The sequence below is a fragment of the Podarcis bocagei genome (assembly GCF_964188305.1).
Source record: "Podarcis bocagei genome assembly, chromosome: 8".
Classification (NCBI taxonomy): Eukaryota; Metazoa; Chordata; class Lepidosauria; order Squamata; family Lacertidae; genus Podarcis; species Podarcis bocagei.
The window spans coordinates 53997115-54017306 of NC_138133.1; the positions used below are offsets into that span (position 1 = coordinate 53997115).

Below are 20192 nucleotides of genomic sequence, written 5' to 3' on the forward strand. Positions count from 1 at the left end.
TCCGTTGTGGCATTGCCTGTCTTTAGCAGGATGAACTGAAGGAGGCAAAGCTGCTGCTTGTTGTTTAGTTGTTTAGTTGTGTCCAACTCTTTGTGACCCCATGGACCAGAGCACACCAGGCACTCCTGTCTTGCACTGCCTCCCGCAGTTTGGTCAGACTCATGTTTGTAGTTTCTAGCTGCTGCTAGGAGGGCAGATTTGTGAGTCTCGGTGTCAATATTCTGGCAAAGCTTACTCATTTGAGCAATATCTGTTTCTGGCTTCTGATAACTTGCTTTAAGAGCAGTCTTGCAATCAGCATTTTCATTTTCATAAGCCAATTGTTTCATTTAAACTTCAGAGGCTTCAAGGTTTGGAATTTAAGTACTGGCTCCTCTTAGCTCATCAAGAATGCCATGCAAGCCATTTTCTGTCACACTTTGCTTCAATTGTTTAAAAACTGCGAAGGGCAATGATTCACGGGCTCTCTGTTCCTGTGCATTCTGAACAACAGGACAGACTGATAATAATGGTAAGGTGTCAGCTATTTTTCCTTCACTGCTTCCTTCTGCCATATTTGGAATAACCAATTTTTGCACTGCGGTCTGAGCCCCTTACGGGCATTGGTCCAACAAAGAAGGTGGCATGGAATTTACATTCGACCCCAGACTTCCGGGGTGGCGCCATCGGTAAAGGCGGACTCCCTCTGATCCGGAGGGATTAGCTCCGCGGAAAACGGGTCTTCCCACTACGGCGAAGCGGGGACCCTTTCAAAAATCACAGGCGGATGAAGCCTGTGACCATGGGACTCGGCGGGCACCTTTCGCACCCCCCAACTCGTAAAGAAACCCCGTTACACGCTCCGGAGCGAAGAGGGGCAAGTGGCGCGGTGCTGAGAGTCAACTGCTTCTTCCGTGGAGCAAAGCCGCACAGCCGTTGCCGGAGAGCGCTGCCTTTTTCCTGGGACAATTTGGATTTTAAAACAATTACCCGTGAGTAACTTAATTTTGGACAATTGGACTTTAAATAACAACCTGCGAGTAGAAAGGAAAATTGGACTAAGAAATTCTTCTTAATTTGGCACTGAAACGGGAGGTCTAAACAGGAAGTCAGCCTTCCGTTTCTTGTAGATAGATTAAAGCAAAGACATGGCAAACTAGAGTTCAGAAAATAGTTTGTAAAGGATCAACTTTCATCATTTAAAATTGTTGAACCCCCTTCGGGAGCAGGAGAAGAGGGGGGATTTTTTCCGGACTGTTTAAACCTGCAGAAGAGAGTGCAAAGAAAAATAATTTTCCACCGTCTTGAACCTGGGAGCCGGGTGTCAGGACTGACGTTTTTTGGGGAAGCTCATTGACCATAGACAAACGTCTTTGACAGATAGTTAAAAGAAGAGAAACATAGTGATTCCATTGTTCTCTTTCGCATTTTAAAGGAACAAATATTGACAAAATATCTGAAAAAGGAAACTTTGTTGTTAGATCTGCCTTTAAAAGAAAAGAACAAATAGAAGTTCTTCCCCTAGAGGGAGCCTGTGAAACTGTTACTAAATTTGAAACGGGGAGCTCTGCAGCTGCAACAGATTACAATTGTGGGAACAGACTTCTGACCTTGCAGAACAATGTATTCAGAAGCTCTGGTGCGTGCTCTCTGTAAAACAAGTGCCCTATTGGATCAGCTACATGAGAAGACGGACTTGATGACTGTTGCGATCGGAAATTTTGGACAGGTAGTGGGTAACTATATAGAGCCCACCCAGGAATCAAATCAGGAGTGTGCTCTGACAGATCAGATGAGGGAAGAAGATGTTGCTGAACCTTGGATGCCAGAGGTGGAGGGAGTTGTGGCCCAGCAGGAACATGAGTTGTTGGATTTGATAAATGAACTTGGAAAAAGCCAGATTTGGAGAGATAAAGTTTTGTTCGGTTTGGAAATGGGGGGTTGGATAGACCCCCCTATGCAGGGATGTTTTGACTTTCCAAGTCTGGCAATGGGCCGCGAGATGTTTGGGGTTGTGAGGGCTCTTAATTCTGGAGGGACTTTGAAACATGTTCCAAAATACCACATGGAGTTTAGTGTGGACTATGGAAAAGGGGCTGATTTGTCGAGAAGGGTCAAAAACATTGTCAAGCTGGAGTTCCCACGAGTGAAAGGAGCAGGAGACAAAGTAAAGTACAGGTATAAATATGAAGAAGAGCCGCGGAAGGGACATGGAAGAGACTTAAGGGCCTTGGACATAAGATTACCAGGTTAATGCGCCAGATTGATGGGATAAAAAGGAATGACAAAACCCGGGACCAGGAGGAAGAAACGCTGGATGAAGATTGGAAGAAAATTTGAAAAAAAAATATTAGGATTGTTTTACAAAATTGATGAATGTTAGAAAAATGTTGGAATGAAATTATTTGGCTTTAGCAAAAATGTTAAAAGAATTATGTAAGAATATGTTATGGTTATGAAAAATTGGTATAAATAAGATGTAAGTTTTAAGTTTTAGGGGTTTTTATACTAAGATAAGGTTAAAATAGACTAAGGTGAAATGACAGAATATTATGAAAAATGGAAAGGATTTGCTGTGATAATTAACAACTAGGATACAAAAATGGGAGGAGTGAGGAGGTCAATGAAAGAAGGTAATGACAGTTAAGAATTTGAGAATATTGGATTTGTTTTTAAATTTCTGTGGCTTATTTTTGTTTTTTTGATTGTGCTCTGTTACGTGTTTTGTTGTTATTTTTTATTTTTATTTTTACTAATTTGTATTGTTCAATTGTGGTTTGTTTTTCTTTTGTTATTTTTCTCTTTTTCTTTTTTGTTTTTCCTGTAATTTTAAAATTCTTAATAAAAATCATTTTTTAAAAAAGAATTTACATTCAACCCAGGCAAATCTTTGGCAAAGGAAGGTGCCACTGGGAATGGAAGTACCTTTGGCATGACCTCAGAGAGAGGCTTGAAATCTAGAGGCTGAGATGGGGAAAACAATATTATGGTATTTTTAAAAGCAGCTAGGGGTTGCAACAATGTGGGAGTATTCACAGAGACAACGGGTGGTTGGAGCAAAGTGTTAGAGAGCTTTCCAATTGCGTCTCTACACAAATGCCAGGTGTGCAAAACTTGTACAGATGCCTCAGGATGTCTATGGAGTGCATCTCCCAGCTCATTCCATTTCTTAATGTCATAAGTACCCCCTCTGGAAATCAGGGGCACAGTCTAGCAATCCCTAACAACATTTTTTCTACTAAGGGTGCTAGATGCTTATGCCCTGCCTGAGCTAGCAAAAATAACAAATTATTCCTATGCTTTTCCTGCTCATGTGAAAGCTTGCTTCCCATGATCTCACCTGAAGGGGTATAGACGCACGTCTTTGGGGCTCGTTCTGAGTGAATGAGATCCTAAGTCTGGGAATCGTTTTGCAGGAGATGATCCACCGCGACCAAGGGATAGCAGGTTGCTAGCTCCGAGGGGAGTCCAATCCTGGGGGTTTCCTTTTACGGAGGTTTCATTTTGCTTTGCCTCACACGCTGAGGTTTTTTTTTTACAAGCCTCACACGTTTCTTTTTAGCTTAGCCTCACACGGGGCACCACTTGAGGCGTTCCCAAAGTAAAGGAAGGATTGAACTCTGATTAATGAGAATACACACAGAGGCTTGAACCAGCAAGACTGTGAGAAGGGTGCGTATAATAATCTCTCTCTGTCTGTGTCTCCAGCCCCCTCGGCCCAGGTTGTTTTATTCACAAAAGAACTTTTTACAGAGTGTTCGTAAGAAGCAATTAGATTTCTTCTGAGCATTTCAACAAATCCATGTGGGGAGAAAGTTAAACTACCAAAACTAATTAGGCATGGGGTAAACAAAGAACAGAACTACAAAGGAGAGCATTTGGCAACCCCAGAGGTGATAAACAAGCAATATATATGATAAGAAGGATGGCCAGGAGGACAGCGATCATTATCACCTTCATGTGAGATCTGTTTCCTGGCCCTAATATTAACATCCTGGGATTAACATATCAGAAAGGCCTTCAAAGAAGCTTGCCCACTATCTTTATGGCCCAGGATGCCTGCCTGGCAAAGCAACTGGCAGTGTACGTGACTGGTGAAGAAAGAGAAATAGAACAGGGATGCAGAGGTGTGGATTGATCAAGAATCATATCGAAATAGTTTAAACCCAGACAAGGCAATGCTTTCATTGCTGACACAGATGGCTTACTCTATATTTGTTATAATTCCTCATAGTAATCCCACCTGATCACTACACTCCATCTAGACCTAAACAGAGTGCAACAAGTATAGACTGGTCACTGACACCTCTTTTTTGTCAAAGGAGTAAGATACAGGGATGTCTTCAGAAAGTTGTGTAGTTATTTATCTATAGGACATCTGATAAGATGGTGTTCAACATGGTGGGCGGTGCTACTGCGGGGCAGGCACCAGACCCAGCTTCATAGCTGAGTTGGTTGTTTTTGTTAGATCAGTCACTTTTTTCACCAATTCCAGCTGTATTTTTCTCTCTCTACTTTTCTTGCTATAAGTTTAAAATGATTTGCATTATAGGGCTCAAATCTTGGAGCACCCTTTTATAAACATAAAAGAAGTGCCACTGTTTTAATACAGGTAATTTATATACATTACTCTATCACATGTAACATTATTTCATGTTTAGTTCAACACTCGCCTTCCCGCTTTACTCTTTGATTCTGCCTCTACTAGTGCAAGTTCCCCCAAAAGAGGAATTCTGGGTGTATTACAGGATAGGGCAGGAAAGCACTTGTACGTCTTCAAAAATGTAGGACCTTCTGCACACACAGCAGGAGCTGAGCTACTGAGCTAGGGACCCTTCCAAATAATTCATATACAATCCAGCACAATTCTGTGTATATCAATTTAATTTTAATAACATAAGTATTAATGCTTCCTATTACAGACACCTCGTCAGAAACACTGCAACTGTTTTATATGGACTAGTTAGCTTTGTAATGCTTATCAAATCGTTCTGAAAGAGCTCTTAATATATTTCCTGGCCTTTTTTGGTGTTTATCCCGAAGATTTTCAAGTGCAATCTTCGCCTGTTGAAAGAAAACCAGAGGAATACATTGTGTTAGAGGAATAGATTGCAAAATAGGTATTCACAGTTATTAATATCTGTGAGGAAAAAGCTAAAGGGATCAGAACCAGAGGCAACCCATTTATTCCAGCTATAGAAGCACAATATGTGACTTCTTTCTGGGATACACAACTGACTTTGTACACAGAGATGTGTTGCATGAGAGTCCTTGTCTCTCAACCCTCAAAAGTGGCTGCTTCAACATGGAGGTTTGGGCCAGAGCAGCCAGGGTGAGGAACCCCACACTAGGAAACTGCTCATCTCTCAGTGAATCCAGCCCACTCTCTTTATGTTTACCAAGAGCACTGTATGAGAATGGCAGAGAAACAATCAAACATATGTGCCTTGGGCTGCTTGGTACGCAGTAGTTACCTTGCATGGTTGTTACAGTGTAGGATAAAAGGAGGGAACCTCAGGACAACCAAGGCATAACCCCTTGCAGAAAGAAATTTCTTATCTGCCCCTTTAAACAGGCAATCAAAACCTGAAACTTGATGCAGCAAGAAAACAAGCAGAAAGTGCTTGGAGAAGGATCAGGCATACTAAACAACGTTCCCACCCCGTTCCCATTAGCCACCAGGACCCTACATGCACCTCCCCTTAGCCCCCTCCCTTTGGGACTCAGCTTCCCAAGTTTTCCTGGAGGAAGGGGGGAAGTGTAACATCCCCTGTAGAAGCAGGTAGAATAAGTCATGCAATGTAATACCATACAAATAGTATTTGTGTTTGACCTTGTCTTCAGTGAAATGGCATCTCATTTAGGAGCTTGCTGATGCACGAGTAATAACAAATTACAAATTAGCTGCAGGTTCAGAGTTGATAGCTTGGTAGTTGGTCAGGAATTATGGCACCATTTAACAAAGCTGTATCCAATGCTCTCTTAAACACACATCAGTGTGTACATGCAACACATATCAACGTGTGCAATAAATTGTCTTCCTCTTCAACCCTCTCCATATCCTCAAAAATTAGCACTATAGTGGCTTGGAGGTACTTTGTCAGGCAGATTCTGGGACACATAGTGTAGGGTTGCCATATGTTTGGGAAATCCCAGACAGGTCCTTCTGGGGCCATCTGGGGGGTTTCTTTTTTCCATTTTAAGGAAATATCCGAGTTGGGGGGTAAATTTGTGTGTGTGCTGTTTCAGGCTCCTACGTGAGTGGCTATGGTTCTGTTTTGTGCCTGTGGGCAGTTGGGGTGGGGAGAGGGCAACCGCCCCCCCAAAAAAATCTCAACTTTCTGACCAATGGCCCCAAAGAAGTTCAGCTCAACAACTTTTTATGCAATTGACCAAAATTTTCATTAGGAGCAATTAGAATAAGATCTATTTTTTGATTATTTGTATAATCTACCCTAGTATAGTGGAAAGAAGAAATCCCATTACATGAGCAGATCTATCTTTGTACCACATATTTTCTTTCCATTTAATTAGTCTCAAGTTAAGGAGAGGGGAAATTGAGTGATGGGCATAATGCACAAAAGTATATATAATGAAGCCTATATCAGGCCACATAGAATGAGGAAATCAATATGTACAATAAGATTTAGAGCCGAAAGAGAGAGAAACCAAGAGGAAAAGAAATATTCTGCTTTTAAACTTCCAAGTTTAGAGTTAACTTACTCTTTCAGCCAGCTCTACAGCTGTTATATTTGGATCATATGGGATGGGTTCTCCAATAAATGTTCTCAATTTCACTGGAAACCCTCCGTAAAAGGGAAGGATCATACATCGAGTTTTCTCATACAGCCATTTTGTCAGCCCTGTGTATGAAATAGAGGAAGATTCTGAAGGAAAGCGACACCATATCAAATCTGAAATTAGTTGACATTCTCAGTGTTTAGCAATTGCAATAAATAGGAAGAGAGGAAGAGTTAAATAATAATGCTTGGGAAAAGAGATACAGTGGTACCTCGGGTTACGAGCGCTTCAACTTACGTTTTTTTGGGTTACGAACGATTGTAACCCGGAAGTAAGTTTTCCAAGCTCTCGGAGGACATGCCGCTGCCTGGAGGCAAACCCAGACATCGGCAGAGCCTACAGAGCTGTCAGAGGCCTCCGCGAATGCAGGGAACCAAGCCCCGACATGTGCGCTGCATAGCACGGCTCCGCGAATGGGGGGAACCAAGCCCCGACAACCACGGTGCCTAGAGCGGCTCCGCGAATGCTGGTAACCAAGCCCCGACGTCCGCAGTGCCTAGAGCGGCTCTGCTAATGCCGGGAGCCACGCCCCGACATCTGCAGTGCCTGCAGGGCTCCGCAAATGCCGGGAGCCAAGCCCCGACATCCATGGTGGCTGCAGAGGCTCTGCAACTGGGCTCCAGCCACAGGAGCTCTCTGAGGCCTCCACGAATGCCGGAAGCCAAGCCGATTGTGATTGTGGAAAAGGACCCTGAGCCCCCTCCAACCAGTGAGTTTGGAAATAAATTTTAATTTTTTTCATCTAAAGTACTGTCTTATTTATTTTATAGTACAGTACATTGATTATTGCCTTCATTTTATGGATCAATGGTCTCGTGAAACAGTAAAATTTGTGTTAAATTGCTGTTTTAGGGGGTGTTTTTTCATCATCTGGAACGTATCAATCCACTTTCCATTACTTTCAATGGGAAAGTCTGCTTCAGGTTAAGAACGCTTCAGGTTAAGTACAGACTTCCGGAACCAATTAAGTACTTAACCTGAGGTACCACTGTACAAGATATTCAGTCAGCTCTTGTCAGCTCTTTGCAATCAGTCATAAGTTGTGTACAATAGACTACAGAATATGGTATGTTTCCTGTTCAGTTCCCCTCCATGTTAGGGTTGCTCCCACATTTATCGATTATAGCTTTCTGTCAAATCTAATAGAAAACTAAGCAAGTGCATGTTCACTCAGTACTGAGGGGGGCAGCACAGCTTTTGCAGATAAGTGTAAATGGAATAAAATCTATTAAGTAAAGGTAAAGGGACCCCTGACCATTAGGTCCAATCGTGACCGACTCTGGGATTGCGGCTCTCATCTCGCGTTATTGGCTGAGGGAGCTGGCGTTTGTCCGCAGACAGCTTCGAGGACATGTGGCCAGCATGGCTAAGCCACTTCTGGCGAACCAGAGCAGTGCATGGAAACATAGTTTACCTTCCCGCTGGAGCGGTAACTATTTATCTACTTGCACTTAGACGTGCTTTCGAATTGCTAGGTTGGCAGGATCAGGGACCGAGCAATGGGAGCTCACCCCATTACGGGACTTCGAACTACCGACCTTCTGATTGGCAAGTCCTAGGCTCTGTGGTTTAACCCACAGCGCCACCCATGTCCCTTTAAAATCTATTAGTGAGTAGTAAATAGATTTTTTAAAAAAGATCATTCTATAGTATTAAAATGTATATTGCCTGAGATCTCTTGATTAACCAAGGTATTTAACTTACTTGTCTTTGCAATGGTCCTGTATGCTTCACAACTGTTTTGTGTAAAAATAGGGATGATGGGCTAAAAAAATAAAACATGAAACAAACATGAAAAGAAAGGTGAGGAGTGGATAATTATTTTTTCCAAACCATCCTGCCTTTATTTTTGTTATAGACTATGAAGAATGCTTCACATCTGAGATTATGATGAGAAGCAACTCATAAATGATAATGTAATTGGCTTTAAAATTCCTGACACATCTATTCAAATATCTCAGATGAAGAAACTTCAGAAGCTGTCCTCCAGATTTTCAGGAATTGAAGGGGGGAAAAGAATTTCCTGGTTTGCCCTGAGGGGGAAAGGAAGCCAGGTTCAGCCAACCGGCCGCTGCATTTTTGAGTTTGGCAGAAGCTCGTAGGCAACGAGCATCCAAAAAAGGTCTTGGGGATGAGCAGGACTCTGAGGGCTCCTGTGGAGGTCAAAAACGAGTTACCAACGGGTCTGAGGTTCCATTTGGTGCTGGCCTAACCCGGCTGTCAAGCTGCGATCTATGGGCTCCAGATAATAAAACCAAGGAAAAAGGGATTTATTACACTGGTCAACAACAAATTTGTTGTTTGCGTTTTTTCAGTTGATTTAGGACTAATCTGAATCCAAAAATCACATTGGTTTTGCTCAATCAGGTCAAGTTTTTGATTAGCAGATTTCTCAGAAAATAAAACCAAGGAAAAAGGGATTTATTATTCAAGTGTCTTTAGCATTTGGATTAATTTGGCGAACTTCCAGGAGAACAAAAGGGGAGTCTTCTCTAGAATTGGTGACTATCCTGCATTGGAAGCAGATGGCTGAAGCATTGAAGGAAACAAAGAAACTCTGCCATTGGAAATAAAAGGAGGGGGACAGGGGGATAAGAACTTTGAAAACTTTCTTTTGAAAGAAAAAGCATTCAAACTTTTATACTCCTCCCCCCTGGATTCAACTGACGGCAGCTATAGCATCTCAGGAACTATTGGCAGACAATTTGGCTTTAATTGAATTGAGGCAAAAAGATGCTTTTATGATTTAGATCTATTGCTCAGCAATCGGGTGAAGCAATAAGGGATAAAATAATTGAGGCAATTGCAAATCTCCTTGAGACTCAAAAGCAGGAGGTACATCAAGCTGTTGATCATGCTTTCAGGGTTAAATCCCCGTATGCTAAGAAGAAAACATTTCCAGGAGATTGTTTGGTCTTTTTTTATTCTAGAAATATCAAAGACTGAGTGCTCCAGCCATATTATGAGAAGGATCTTGAAATAGATGATGACTGGCAGCATTAAGATAAATTCTGCAGTGTAATATGTTTTCAATAATGGAATACTGAATAGTATAGTTTTTTTGTAAAATATGCAGGGATTTATGATATGTAAAATGAACTATCAAAGGAGAAGAAAGGAAGTCATTGATATCTTAAGGATGTAAAATGAGTATTTAAAACATTAAAAAATTTTTAAAAATAAAATTATATATAAAAAAGAAAAAGGAAAATGCTTGTTTTCTTTTTAAATGTCACCAATTTCAGTAGGTTTGTTTTAAAGCAGGGGTGGGGAGACCTGTGGCACTCCAGATATCATTTGACCCCCTAAGAGGATATTTGCCATCCTCAGCTTTTTTGGATGCTGGATCAAGGATGTCAACACATTACATCTTATCGAGGATAATCATGAAGGCAATGCAAATTGCACAAAGATCACTCACCACTTTCGCCTCCAAAGCTGCCTGAGCAAAACCTGTGCGTTTACCCCACATTATGCAGTAATCGTGACTATACAGTGCTTCTCTACCTCCACCAGGTGCAATGCCCAGTAAATGGCCTTTCTTCATTATTTCCACAATTTCAGCTTTCTTGTAAGATTTCAACCTGATCACATAATAAAACATCTGCAGCCCTGAAAAAATAAGCTCCAAATAGAAGAATGCATTTTATGTGAAACATATTTAGGAAATACTGTGGATACAATGCAAGTGCCATTATTCCAAAGATATTGCACTATTATGGATCACAAGCATAGCTCTCTGCCATCCATTTCAACTATGATTTCATGGATGGGGAATTTCAATCCCTTTTTTTATATGATATTTATTGAAAAAATAATTTAAAAAAAAAATTACAAAGAAAAAAGACAAAAACAGAAAAAACCCATCATTTTCAAATTCTCCACTTTCATTACCTTCTTTCCATGACCTCCTCCTCCCATCTCTTGTGTCTTGATTAATACTTGTCACATCAAATCCTTTCCATAATTCATAATATTCTGTCATTACATTACCTTACTCTATTTTCATCTTATCTTATAAAAAAACCTTAAAACTTAAGACTTAAATCTTATTTTTACCAGCTTCTCATAACCATTACCTTTTTACCTAATTCTTTAAACATTTTTACAAGAGCCAAGTAATTTCATTTCAACATTTTTCCAACGTTCATAAAATATTTCTAATGATAAAAAAGAGAATAAAAACAATCCAATCTTCTTCTAGCGTCCCCTCCCCCCGGTCCCAGGATTGTCAGTCCTTTTTATCCCATTAGTCTGGCACATTAACCTGGTGATCTTATATCCGAGGCCTTCAAATCTCTTCCATGTCCCTTCCGCAGCTCTTCTTCATATTTTCCTTTCACTCGTGGGAACTCCAGCTTGGTAGTGTTTTTGACCCTTTTCAACAAATCAGCCCCTTTCCCATAGTCCAGACTAAACTCCATGTGGTATTTTAAGACATGCTTCAAATTCCCTCCAAAATTGGAAGTCCCAACAGCTCCAAACCTCTGACGGCCCATTGCCAGACTTGGAAAGTCCAAACATCCCTGCATAGGGGGGTCAGTCCAGCCCCCCATTTCCAAATCAATCCAAACTTTGTCTTCCCAAATCTGGTTTTTCCAAGTTCATTTGTCAAATCCAAAGGCTCATTTTCCTGCTGGGCCAAAAGTCCCTCCATCTCTGGCGCCCAAGATTCTGCAACATCCTCTTCTATCATCTGCTCTGTCAGGACACACTCCTGTTTAAGTTCCTGGATGGGCTCCATATAATTTTCCACTACCTGTTCAAATGTTCTGGCCGCATTAGTCATCAAATCCGTCTTCTGACTTAACTGATCCAATAGAGAATTTATTTTACAGAAAGCACCCAACAGTGCTTCTGAAAACATTGTCCTGCAAGGTCACAAGTCCTTTCCCACAGTTGTAATCTGGCAGCTGCAAGCTCCCTAGAATTGGTTACAATTTCACAGTCCCCCTCTAGGGGGAAACTTCTGATTGTTCTTTCTTTTAAGAACAATAGCAACAAAGTTTCTTTTTTAAGATATTTTGTCAATATTTGTTCCTTTAAAATGCGGAAGGAAACAGTGGAATCACAATGTTACTCTTCTTTTAACTATCTGTCAAAAACATTTGTCTCTGTTCAATGAGCTTCAAAACGTCAATTCTGACACCCCGCTCCAGGGTCAGGACGGTGAAAAGTTACTTTACTTTAAACTCACTTCTGCAGGTTTAAACAGTCCAAAAAAGATCCCCCTTCTTCTCCTGCTACCGAAGGGGGGTTCAACGTTTTTAAATGGTGAAAACCAATCCTTTAAAAGTAATTTTCTAAGCTCTGGTTTACGTTGTCTTTGCTTTCTTCTGATTACAAGGAAACGGAAGGCTGACTTCCTGTTTAGACCTTCCCGTTTCAGTACCAAATTAAGGTAAATTTTTAAGTCCAATTCCTTTCTAATCTCCAGTTCTTATTTAGAGTCCAATTGTTCAATGTTTGAGTACTCACGGGTGATTACTTTAGATGCCAAATTTTCCCAGGAAAAAGGCAGCGCTCTCCAGCAACGGCTGTGCGGCTTCGCTCCACGGAAATAGCAGTTGACTCACAGCACTGCGCCACTTCCCCCTCTTCGTTTCGGAGCCCGTTAGTGGGTTCCTTTGCGGGTTGGGGGGGCGCTAAAGGTGCCCACCGAGTCCCACGGTCACAGGCTTCATCCGCCTGTGATTTCTGAAAGGGTCCCCGCTTCGCCGCAGCGGAAAAGACCCGTTTCATGCGGAGCTGGTCCCTCCAGTTCAGAGGGAGTCCGCCATTGCCGTTGGCGCCATCCTGGAAGTCGGGAATTTCAATCCCTTTAGGGTGCAGAGCTTTTGGATACAGTAGACACACACACGGGGGGGGGGGGAGGAGATACACACATGGAACTGAGGAGACTATGCTGATGGAAAACTGCCACCTCCAGCAGAGATTGGTACACAGATATATGGGTGGAGGTTATTTGCTGCATTAATTAACCTAGTGGAAAAACTCCAAACAGCACTCTGTGCTACTGGGCCTCTTTGGCCTCCTTCCTTCCTTCCTTCCTTCCTTCCTTCCTTCCTTCCTTCCTTCCTTCCTTCCTTCCTTTAAATGACCTTTCTGTGATGTCATAGTTTCCTGGTGTGGCTGCTGTGTGCGTGCAGAGGAAGATGATGTGGGGGGAGAGGCAGTGGAGGGCCATGAACACTACAACAAGGGTGCCACATGTGTTTGATTGCAGTGTCACATGGGGGCATAAAAGCTGTGTGTGGGAGTGCTTGATTGGTTATGTGTTCGGGTGGGGCCATGTTTTCTGGGATCTGTGTGCAGATTTGGTGATAGGTTGGGCTTGCTATGAAAGCCACGGACATGTCTTTGCGGCTTCACTTGGGCTTCTGCCCTTTTCCTTAGCTGTAGCTCCCACCCCATCCCAGCTGCCACCCAGTGGTGTTTGAATACAGAGGATTTTGCGCAGGTGGCTTGCTAGTGCAGATGCTCCCAAGCAGAATCCCATACTTTGCGTTGTTCTTTCCAGTAAGGAATATCCCATCTTTACTAATGACTGAACTTTGCAAAACTCTTTGTACTTGAGGAAATCATCAACTTAGACACCCCAAAGCCTACACCTTGTCCTGTTCTGGTATTAAAGTGAACAGCCATTATTACATGAGAGCTTGTAGTGATAGCATAGGAATCAGATGACACATTATCCAGATAGCTCAATTTTTAGATCTCTGGGGAAGAATGTAGACAGAAAAGCATGGCATTTCTTCATGGAGACCATTTCTGCTGACTCAGTTGTGAATTGGAAATAATTCTTCATCCTGCATTCATTCTCTTTTACTAGCAATGACTTGGTGCGAAAGTACCATATTTTTCGCTCGATAACACGCACCTGACCATAACACGCACATAGTTTTTAGAGGAGGAAAACAAGGGGAAAAAATTCTGGATGAAACAGTGGATGTATCATTTTTGTGCTTCATGCTGTGGCCACAGACATGTGGTTTGACGGTGAGTTTGGGGTAGCCCAATGCAAAAATCATGAGAATCCATGTGGATCTGTGCTTTGTAACCACGTTTTTGTACCATTGCAGCCCCAGGCAACAGTGGGTGCGTGATTTTTTTGGTGCAGGCTGTAGCCAGGGGTATGCTATGTGATCTGATGTTGAATTTGGGGTGACCCTATGCAAAGATCCTGAGGATCCATGTGGATCCATGCTTTGTAACCACGTTTTTGTACCATTGCAGCCCCAGGCAACAGTGGGTGCGTGATTTTTTTGGTGCAGGCTGTAGCCATGGATATGCTATGTGATCCGATGGTGAATTTGGGGTGACCCTATGCAAAGATCCTGAGGATCCATGTGGATCCGTGCTTTGTAACCACGTTTTAAGTGGGGAGGGAAGGAAAAACATAGAAGGGACAAGGACCACCGAGAGGGGTGTGCGGAGAAGCAGCTGGCTAAGAATGCAGGAGAGGGGTTTTACCTGAGGGAGGAAAGGAAGGCAAAAGTTCCCCCAGCCACCCACCCAAGCCAGCCAGCCAGCTAGCTCTCTCTCTCCCCCCCCCCCACCTGCATGTTGCCTGCGAGTCCCTAGACGCAACAGCACCGGAGCACGGAGACGAATTACGGTAGAAGGAAGGACGCTCTGCTTTCCCCTCTGCTTGCCTGGAGGGGAGGGGTTTTCTCTGCTCTTTGTTCTGTTTGAGCAAACACAGTAACGAAACAGAAGAGGGTGGGCAGTAAGACCCTGAGGCAGAATGCAGGAAAGCAACAGCTTTCTCTCTCGGGAGGCTCGAACACAAGTGTGGCTGCCTGCAATCAGTTTACCACACCGAGAATGAAGATAAACTGGTAAAATAAGGGGGCTGGGTTAAAGCTAAAGGGAAAACCTCAAAGTTCCCTCAAGAACAAGGCAGGGGTTCAGGGCTCCGAAAGCCGAGCTGCAGCCTTAGAAGGGAAAAATGGAGCTTTCGGAGGTGGTTTTTACTGCCCCACTGCTTCCAATTTTTTAAAAGGCAAATTGCAGGAGAAGATGCAGCAGTCAGTCACTCTCTCACTCCCTCCAAGCACCCACGCTAGCGAACAAACACACAGGCAACCACATACTCATAAAGCACACACACTAGCAAACACACAGTCACGCTGCAGAGTGGCCAAACCTCCTAGCAAGCACTTCCCTAGCTTCTGCTGACCACAACGAAGACGACCCTCGAAGAAAATGTGTGATGCACTCGGGCCAGTCGGCTCCAGGGACCACACATTCGCTCAATAACACACATAGACATTTCCCCTTACTTTTTAGGAGAAAAAATCTGCTTGTTATAGAGGGAAAAATACGGTACCTTCATCTGCAATAACTAAACTATTTCACCTGTTGCTGCTATTTTATTTATCAATTGTTTTTACCTGCTTTCCTGATGTACAGTTTTATATTTTATAGCATTGTTTCATAGCTTATAGTATTGTTTTATGCCATATTTTACATATTTTAAGTAAAAAAAGCATGATTTAAATTTAAATAATTTACCTGGTATCCAATACACGATATGATGAATTAATGAAAAGCACCCTCTCCTCGTCTCTAAAAAATATCTAGCCACAAATAAGGCATAGCCAAGAGGAGCAACTCCATGATGATAAATAATAATCCCTGGTCCTTTAGGGATATGTTCTATACCAGTAAGTTCATAACCTGAAAATAATACAAAATGCAACAAAGAAATATCGCAACCATTACTGGAGGAAATCAGTGTGGTTCAGGGGAAAAAAAAGAAATTTAAGATCAGGTTAAAAGCTCTGTTATATGCTTTTGAATTATGGAGTTGGAGGAGACTCTTGAGAGTCCCATGGACTGCAAGAATATCAAACCTATCCATTCTTAAGGAAAGAGCCCTGAGTGCTCACTGGAAGGACAGATCCTGAAGCTGAGGCTCCAATACTTTGGCTACCTCATGAGAAGAGAAGACTCCCTGGAAAAGACCCTGATGTTGGGAAAGATTGAGGGCACAAGGAGAAGGGGTTGACAGAGGACAAGATGGTTGGACAGTGTTCTCGAAGCTACCAGCATGAGTCTGACTGAACCATGGGAGGCGGTGGAAGACAGGAGTGCCTGGCATGCTCTGGTCCATGGGGTCACAAAGAGTCGGACACGACTAAATGACTAAACATCAATGACAATATGCTCCAGCATTCTGGATGTTAGGTTGTCATCCACACAGATCAAGACTTTCTCTGTGGTGGTCCCTTAATGAATGAAGGGATTTCTCCTCTCGTGGAATGTTCCTTCCTTGCTTCCTTTTGAGCACAGGTGGAAACATTTTTGCCTAGTCTTTGAGTGAGGTAAAACTGTGTATTGCTGTTTTAGTCTGCTTTAATCTTTTATATGGGGTTTAGCCCTTGGGATGTTTTAATATGTTGTTTCAACACTTACAGTAACATGAGACCTGTGGGAAGCACTGAGAACATATAAAGAGTCCTATGGATCAGGCCAAAGGCTTCTGTATTAGACCATCCTGTTTCCCAGTGTCCATCTAAATTAGTAGCCATCACCACATCCTGTGCTGGCAAATTCCATAGTTTGTGTACATACAGTGGTACCTTGGGTTACAGATGCTTCAGGGTACAGACACTTCAGGTTACAGACTCTGCTAACTCAGAAATAGTACCTCAGGTTAACAACTTTGCTTCAGGATGAGAACAGAAATTTGAGGCAGCCTGCTGCAGGAGTGCATTCGAGTCCAGAGATCACAGTTTGACAGCCGGGTCAGCCTGGCAACAAACGGAACTGCAAAGCCGTTGGGAACTCACTTTTGACCTCCATAGCAACTACAGTGGTACCTCAGGTTAAGAACTTAATTCATTCTGGAGGTCTATTTTTAACCTGAAACTGTTCTTAACCTGAGTTGCCACTTTAGTGGGGACTCCTGCTGCCGCTGCGCTGCCATGGTGCGATTTCTGTTCTCATCCTGTAGCAAAGTTCTGTAACCTGAAGCGTCTGTAACCCGAGGTACCACTGTACATAGTTGCTAATAGTGCCTCTGTGAGGGGTAAACAACATTCTCCAGGTTTCTTTAGGGGAAGAAGCGTACTTAAAATGTGGTTTAAATGTATGGTGTTTATGCAGCCACCAGCTGACCCTTTCCTTTGTAATCTGTCTTATTTATTTATTTTATCATTTATTGAATACATATAATGCCCTCAGGGCATATATAAGGAGGAGGCTGACTCAGGGCCTTAGTTTCATACTTCATAAAATGCTTTGTTTTTCTTATTACATAAATAAATAGCCATGCCTTTATTTTGATCCTTATGTAGCCAACCCAAACTTGTAGCTGTTGTGACTCTGAGGGGGGTTCAGAGGTCCAGTCCTGATTCTCTGTGGCAACTATTGTTCCAGTGCTTCAAGCCTGAAATTCTGATCCTCAGTCCTATGAAATTATAGTGACTCATCAGGAAGAATTATTGCTATGAAAGAAACTTTTACTCACCATGCCATATCTTTCCATATATATCTATAATATGAGCAAAAAATTTCCTTGGCTTTTTCCAAATTTTGCTATCAGGACCAGTTTCTTGGTGCTTATTCATCGTCTTGTAAACATATAGCCCAAATGAGCAAGCACAGCCAGCCAAATATATATCTATCATTAATGAACAAAGCAAAATCAGAAGCTTACGAAACCACCAAGGGTGAACCACTGAGCTCAGATATTCTTCTAAATAAGGAAAACTAATCAAGTTTTGCAGCATTTGAGTAAACGAGCTCATTGTTTCCTGATCTGAAGCACCAAGCGTCAATGAAATAAATATATGAAGTGAAATTTTCTTCAGTTGTGATGCTATTTCCCCCACTGTTTACCTGGAAAACAGAAAATGCAGTACATTGGTTTGATCTGTCATCCCAGAAACATTCATGAATACATGAAAATCTCATGCTGCTTAATATTTTCCTAGTTTTCTCTCCCATATTTCCAAATCTTTCTTGCTTTCCAAGCTTTTACATAGTTGTCTTGATAGATATTATGTTTTTTTATTGTTAACCAAATCCCCAGATATTTTATTTTTGTTTCTATTTCCCACCCACATTCCGATTCAATGTCTTTTTTTGTTTGATTATTCTTTATTTTTTTAGCAGCATCTTGATTTTCCCTTTATTTTGTTTGCAGCCAGCCAATTTTACAAATCTACTTATCCCTTCTGTCACCTCCAGTATGCTCATTCTGGGTTGTTCTAAGGTTAATACGATGTCATCCGCGAATGCTTTCAATTTGTAATTTTGCTGGCCCACTGTTATTCCATTGATTTTATTGTTAATCCTTATATTTTGAGCCAGTACTTCTAATATTAATATAAATAACAGCGGGGACATTGAGCAACCTTGCCTCATCCCTTTATATATCATACATTTTTCTGATGTGTTGTTTACAATTATATTGGCCGTCTGATCATTATAGATTGATTTTACACTTTTTATAAAGGTCTCCCCAAACCCCACTGCTGGAGTGTTAAGGAAAGTGAGAAAGGGTCACTTCTCCAAGAGCCCGGCAAGGCCCTCTGCAGCCACAGATATATCATGTGATGTATTGAGATATTGTGCAATTAGCTGGTAATATATTGTGATGTTATAAACCTGATATTGCCCAGCCCTAAAGCACACTGAAAGACAGACAGCATTTCTCTCTCTCTCTCTCTCTCTCTCTCTCTCTCTCTCTCTCTCTCTCTCTCTCTCTGCTGATGCCTGAACAGGAATTGACATATAGCACAACTACTAGCACATTTGCAAATGAAGAAGGGTCCAGTATGGTTTCAAATAGAATGAGAGACTTTGATGAGATTCCTGCATTGCAGGGGGTTGACTTGATGACCCTTGGGACCTTTCCAAATCTACACTTTATGATTATCTGAACAAAAACTTTTACTTACATTCCTGGTAAGCCTAAATTGTCTTTAATTCCGTCACCTCTCTCTTGAAGCAGCAGAAGTCTTGTCTGGTGCACTTTTTTGTAGGCTAATTTCCACCCCTATGGCGACATGTCCCTTTATGTGGCAGTTTAAAGAGACTCTGATGGGTGTGCCATCCGAATGAGGAAACAAAGAATTGTGAAGAAGAGGGAGTGCTTAGAGTGCCTGCTACTTGGAAGTTGTGGCCATTTGTAATTAAGGATAACTGATGAAATCACATCTACAATAGCAGTCATATTGCACAATAACATATTGGGTCACAGAAAACCAGTTATTGACTAAGGAGTAAAGGTAAGAATTGTGACAAGATATGCATGTAAAAGGATCATCCTGCAATACGTAAACCTTAGTAACATGTCATGTGTATTGAATTCTAGCACTGTAAAAGCTCTTCGATTGGACCTGCCATTTAATTCTACAGCAGCATGCGTATGTGGATTTCATTAACACCTACTAGGTTTGAATACTGAATCTCAAGTAATCATCCTCAGTAATCAATCCTACTCTAATAAACTTGACCAGCTACTTGTGCTCTAGGCATTGTCTAAGATCTCCAATACCATCTGTTTGATTGATTGGTTAAATTCTGCCATGCTGATTTTTCTGCAGGCAGCTCATCAAAAAGGTTCTTCACTCGTTGCTCCTGCAGGATGCTTTGCTTTCTCAGGAGCTCCAGAAATTCCAGGTTGACATGCTTTGACATCAAAGGGTCTCTGGCTTTCGGTACATGTTCAATATTGTCAGGTGGGGGTGGAGGATCCATGTCCAGCATGCATTCGTCAGTTATGTCAGAGCAATACTGTAGTCACATACACATATGGTGGGCTTAACGTTTATTTCTCAAAAATACATGAAAGTGATATGAAAGTAGCCAAGACAAATGTGCCACGGAAGCCCATCAACCCTTGCAAAGGCCGACTAGGTAAAGGTTCTTTTGGCATGTGGATGGAGGAAATAAAAAGGCACCTGTTAGGATGGGTAGTGAAGGCAGCAGAAAGAATATGGGAAATATTCTTACAACTGGGATAAATCATTCTGGATATTCAGATATATGATTGGGGCAAGGGGGTTGTTTTTTTGTAATCCAATAGCTGAGGGTTTTGTGGGGGGAACAAACCAGTGTATTGCATCACTTCTACTTATCTGGAGGTCGATGGAGAGTGGGGAAGATAGTGGCAACGTGGGTGCGATTTAAACAAATCAGTGGAGCCAATCCAGTTTGTTTGTTTGTTTGTTTGTTTGTTTGTTTGTTTGTTTGTTTATACCATGCTGACCTCGCTTCCAACTTGCCTTTCCCCCTCTACCTCCTGTTAAGCAGCAGCAATGTGACCAGTCGGAGGTCAGGTGAGCAGCTGTGCTCCATCACACTCTGCCAATGCTGTAACCCATCATTGTGCAATGCTGTGGCATGTAAAAAAAATGTGTCCTGCAGTTGCTGTGTCTCCTTAATTGCTAGGTACA

General features: G+C 42.1%; 1 protein-coding gene across 1 annotated transcript; it reads right to left on the reverse strand.

The window, feature by feature from the left end:
* Window positions 1-4980: 4980 nt before the first annotated feature.
* Window positions 4981-19696, reverse strand: LOC308593021 (DGAT1/2-independent enzyme synthesizing storage lipids-like). The gene is made up of 6 exons (XM_081205199.1): window positions 18693-19696; window positions 17258-17628; window positions 15298-15462; window positions 10202-10392; window positions 8485-8545; window positions 4981-5043 (listed from the first exon to the last, which is right to left on the reverse strand). The coding sequence occupies exons 2-6, from the start codon at window positions 17535-17537 to the stop codon at window positions 5027-5029; spliced, it is 714 nt and encodes a 237-aa protein (XP_081061325.1). The 5' UTR covers window positions 17538-17628; window positions 18693-19696; the 3' UTR covers window positions 4981-5026.
* Window positions 19697-20192: the final 496 nt, after the last annotated feature.

Excerpts from the sequence above, each read along its gene's own strand:
- LOC308593021 (XM_081205199.1), bottom strand. The coding sequence starts at position 17,537 with ATGAGCTCGTTTACTCAAATGCTGCAAAACTTGATTAGTTTTCCTTAT. Across the intron at positions 15,463-17,257 it reads ATATGGAAAGATATGGCATG|GTTATGAACTTACTGGTATA; the intron begins GTGAGTAAAAGT and ends TATTATTTTCAG. Across the intron at positions 8,546-10,201 it reads CAGCTTTGGAGGCGAAAGTG|CCCATCATCCCTATTTTTAC; the intron begins GTGAGTGATCTT and ends TTATTTTTTTAG.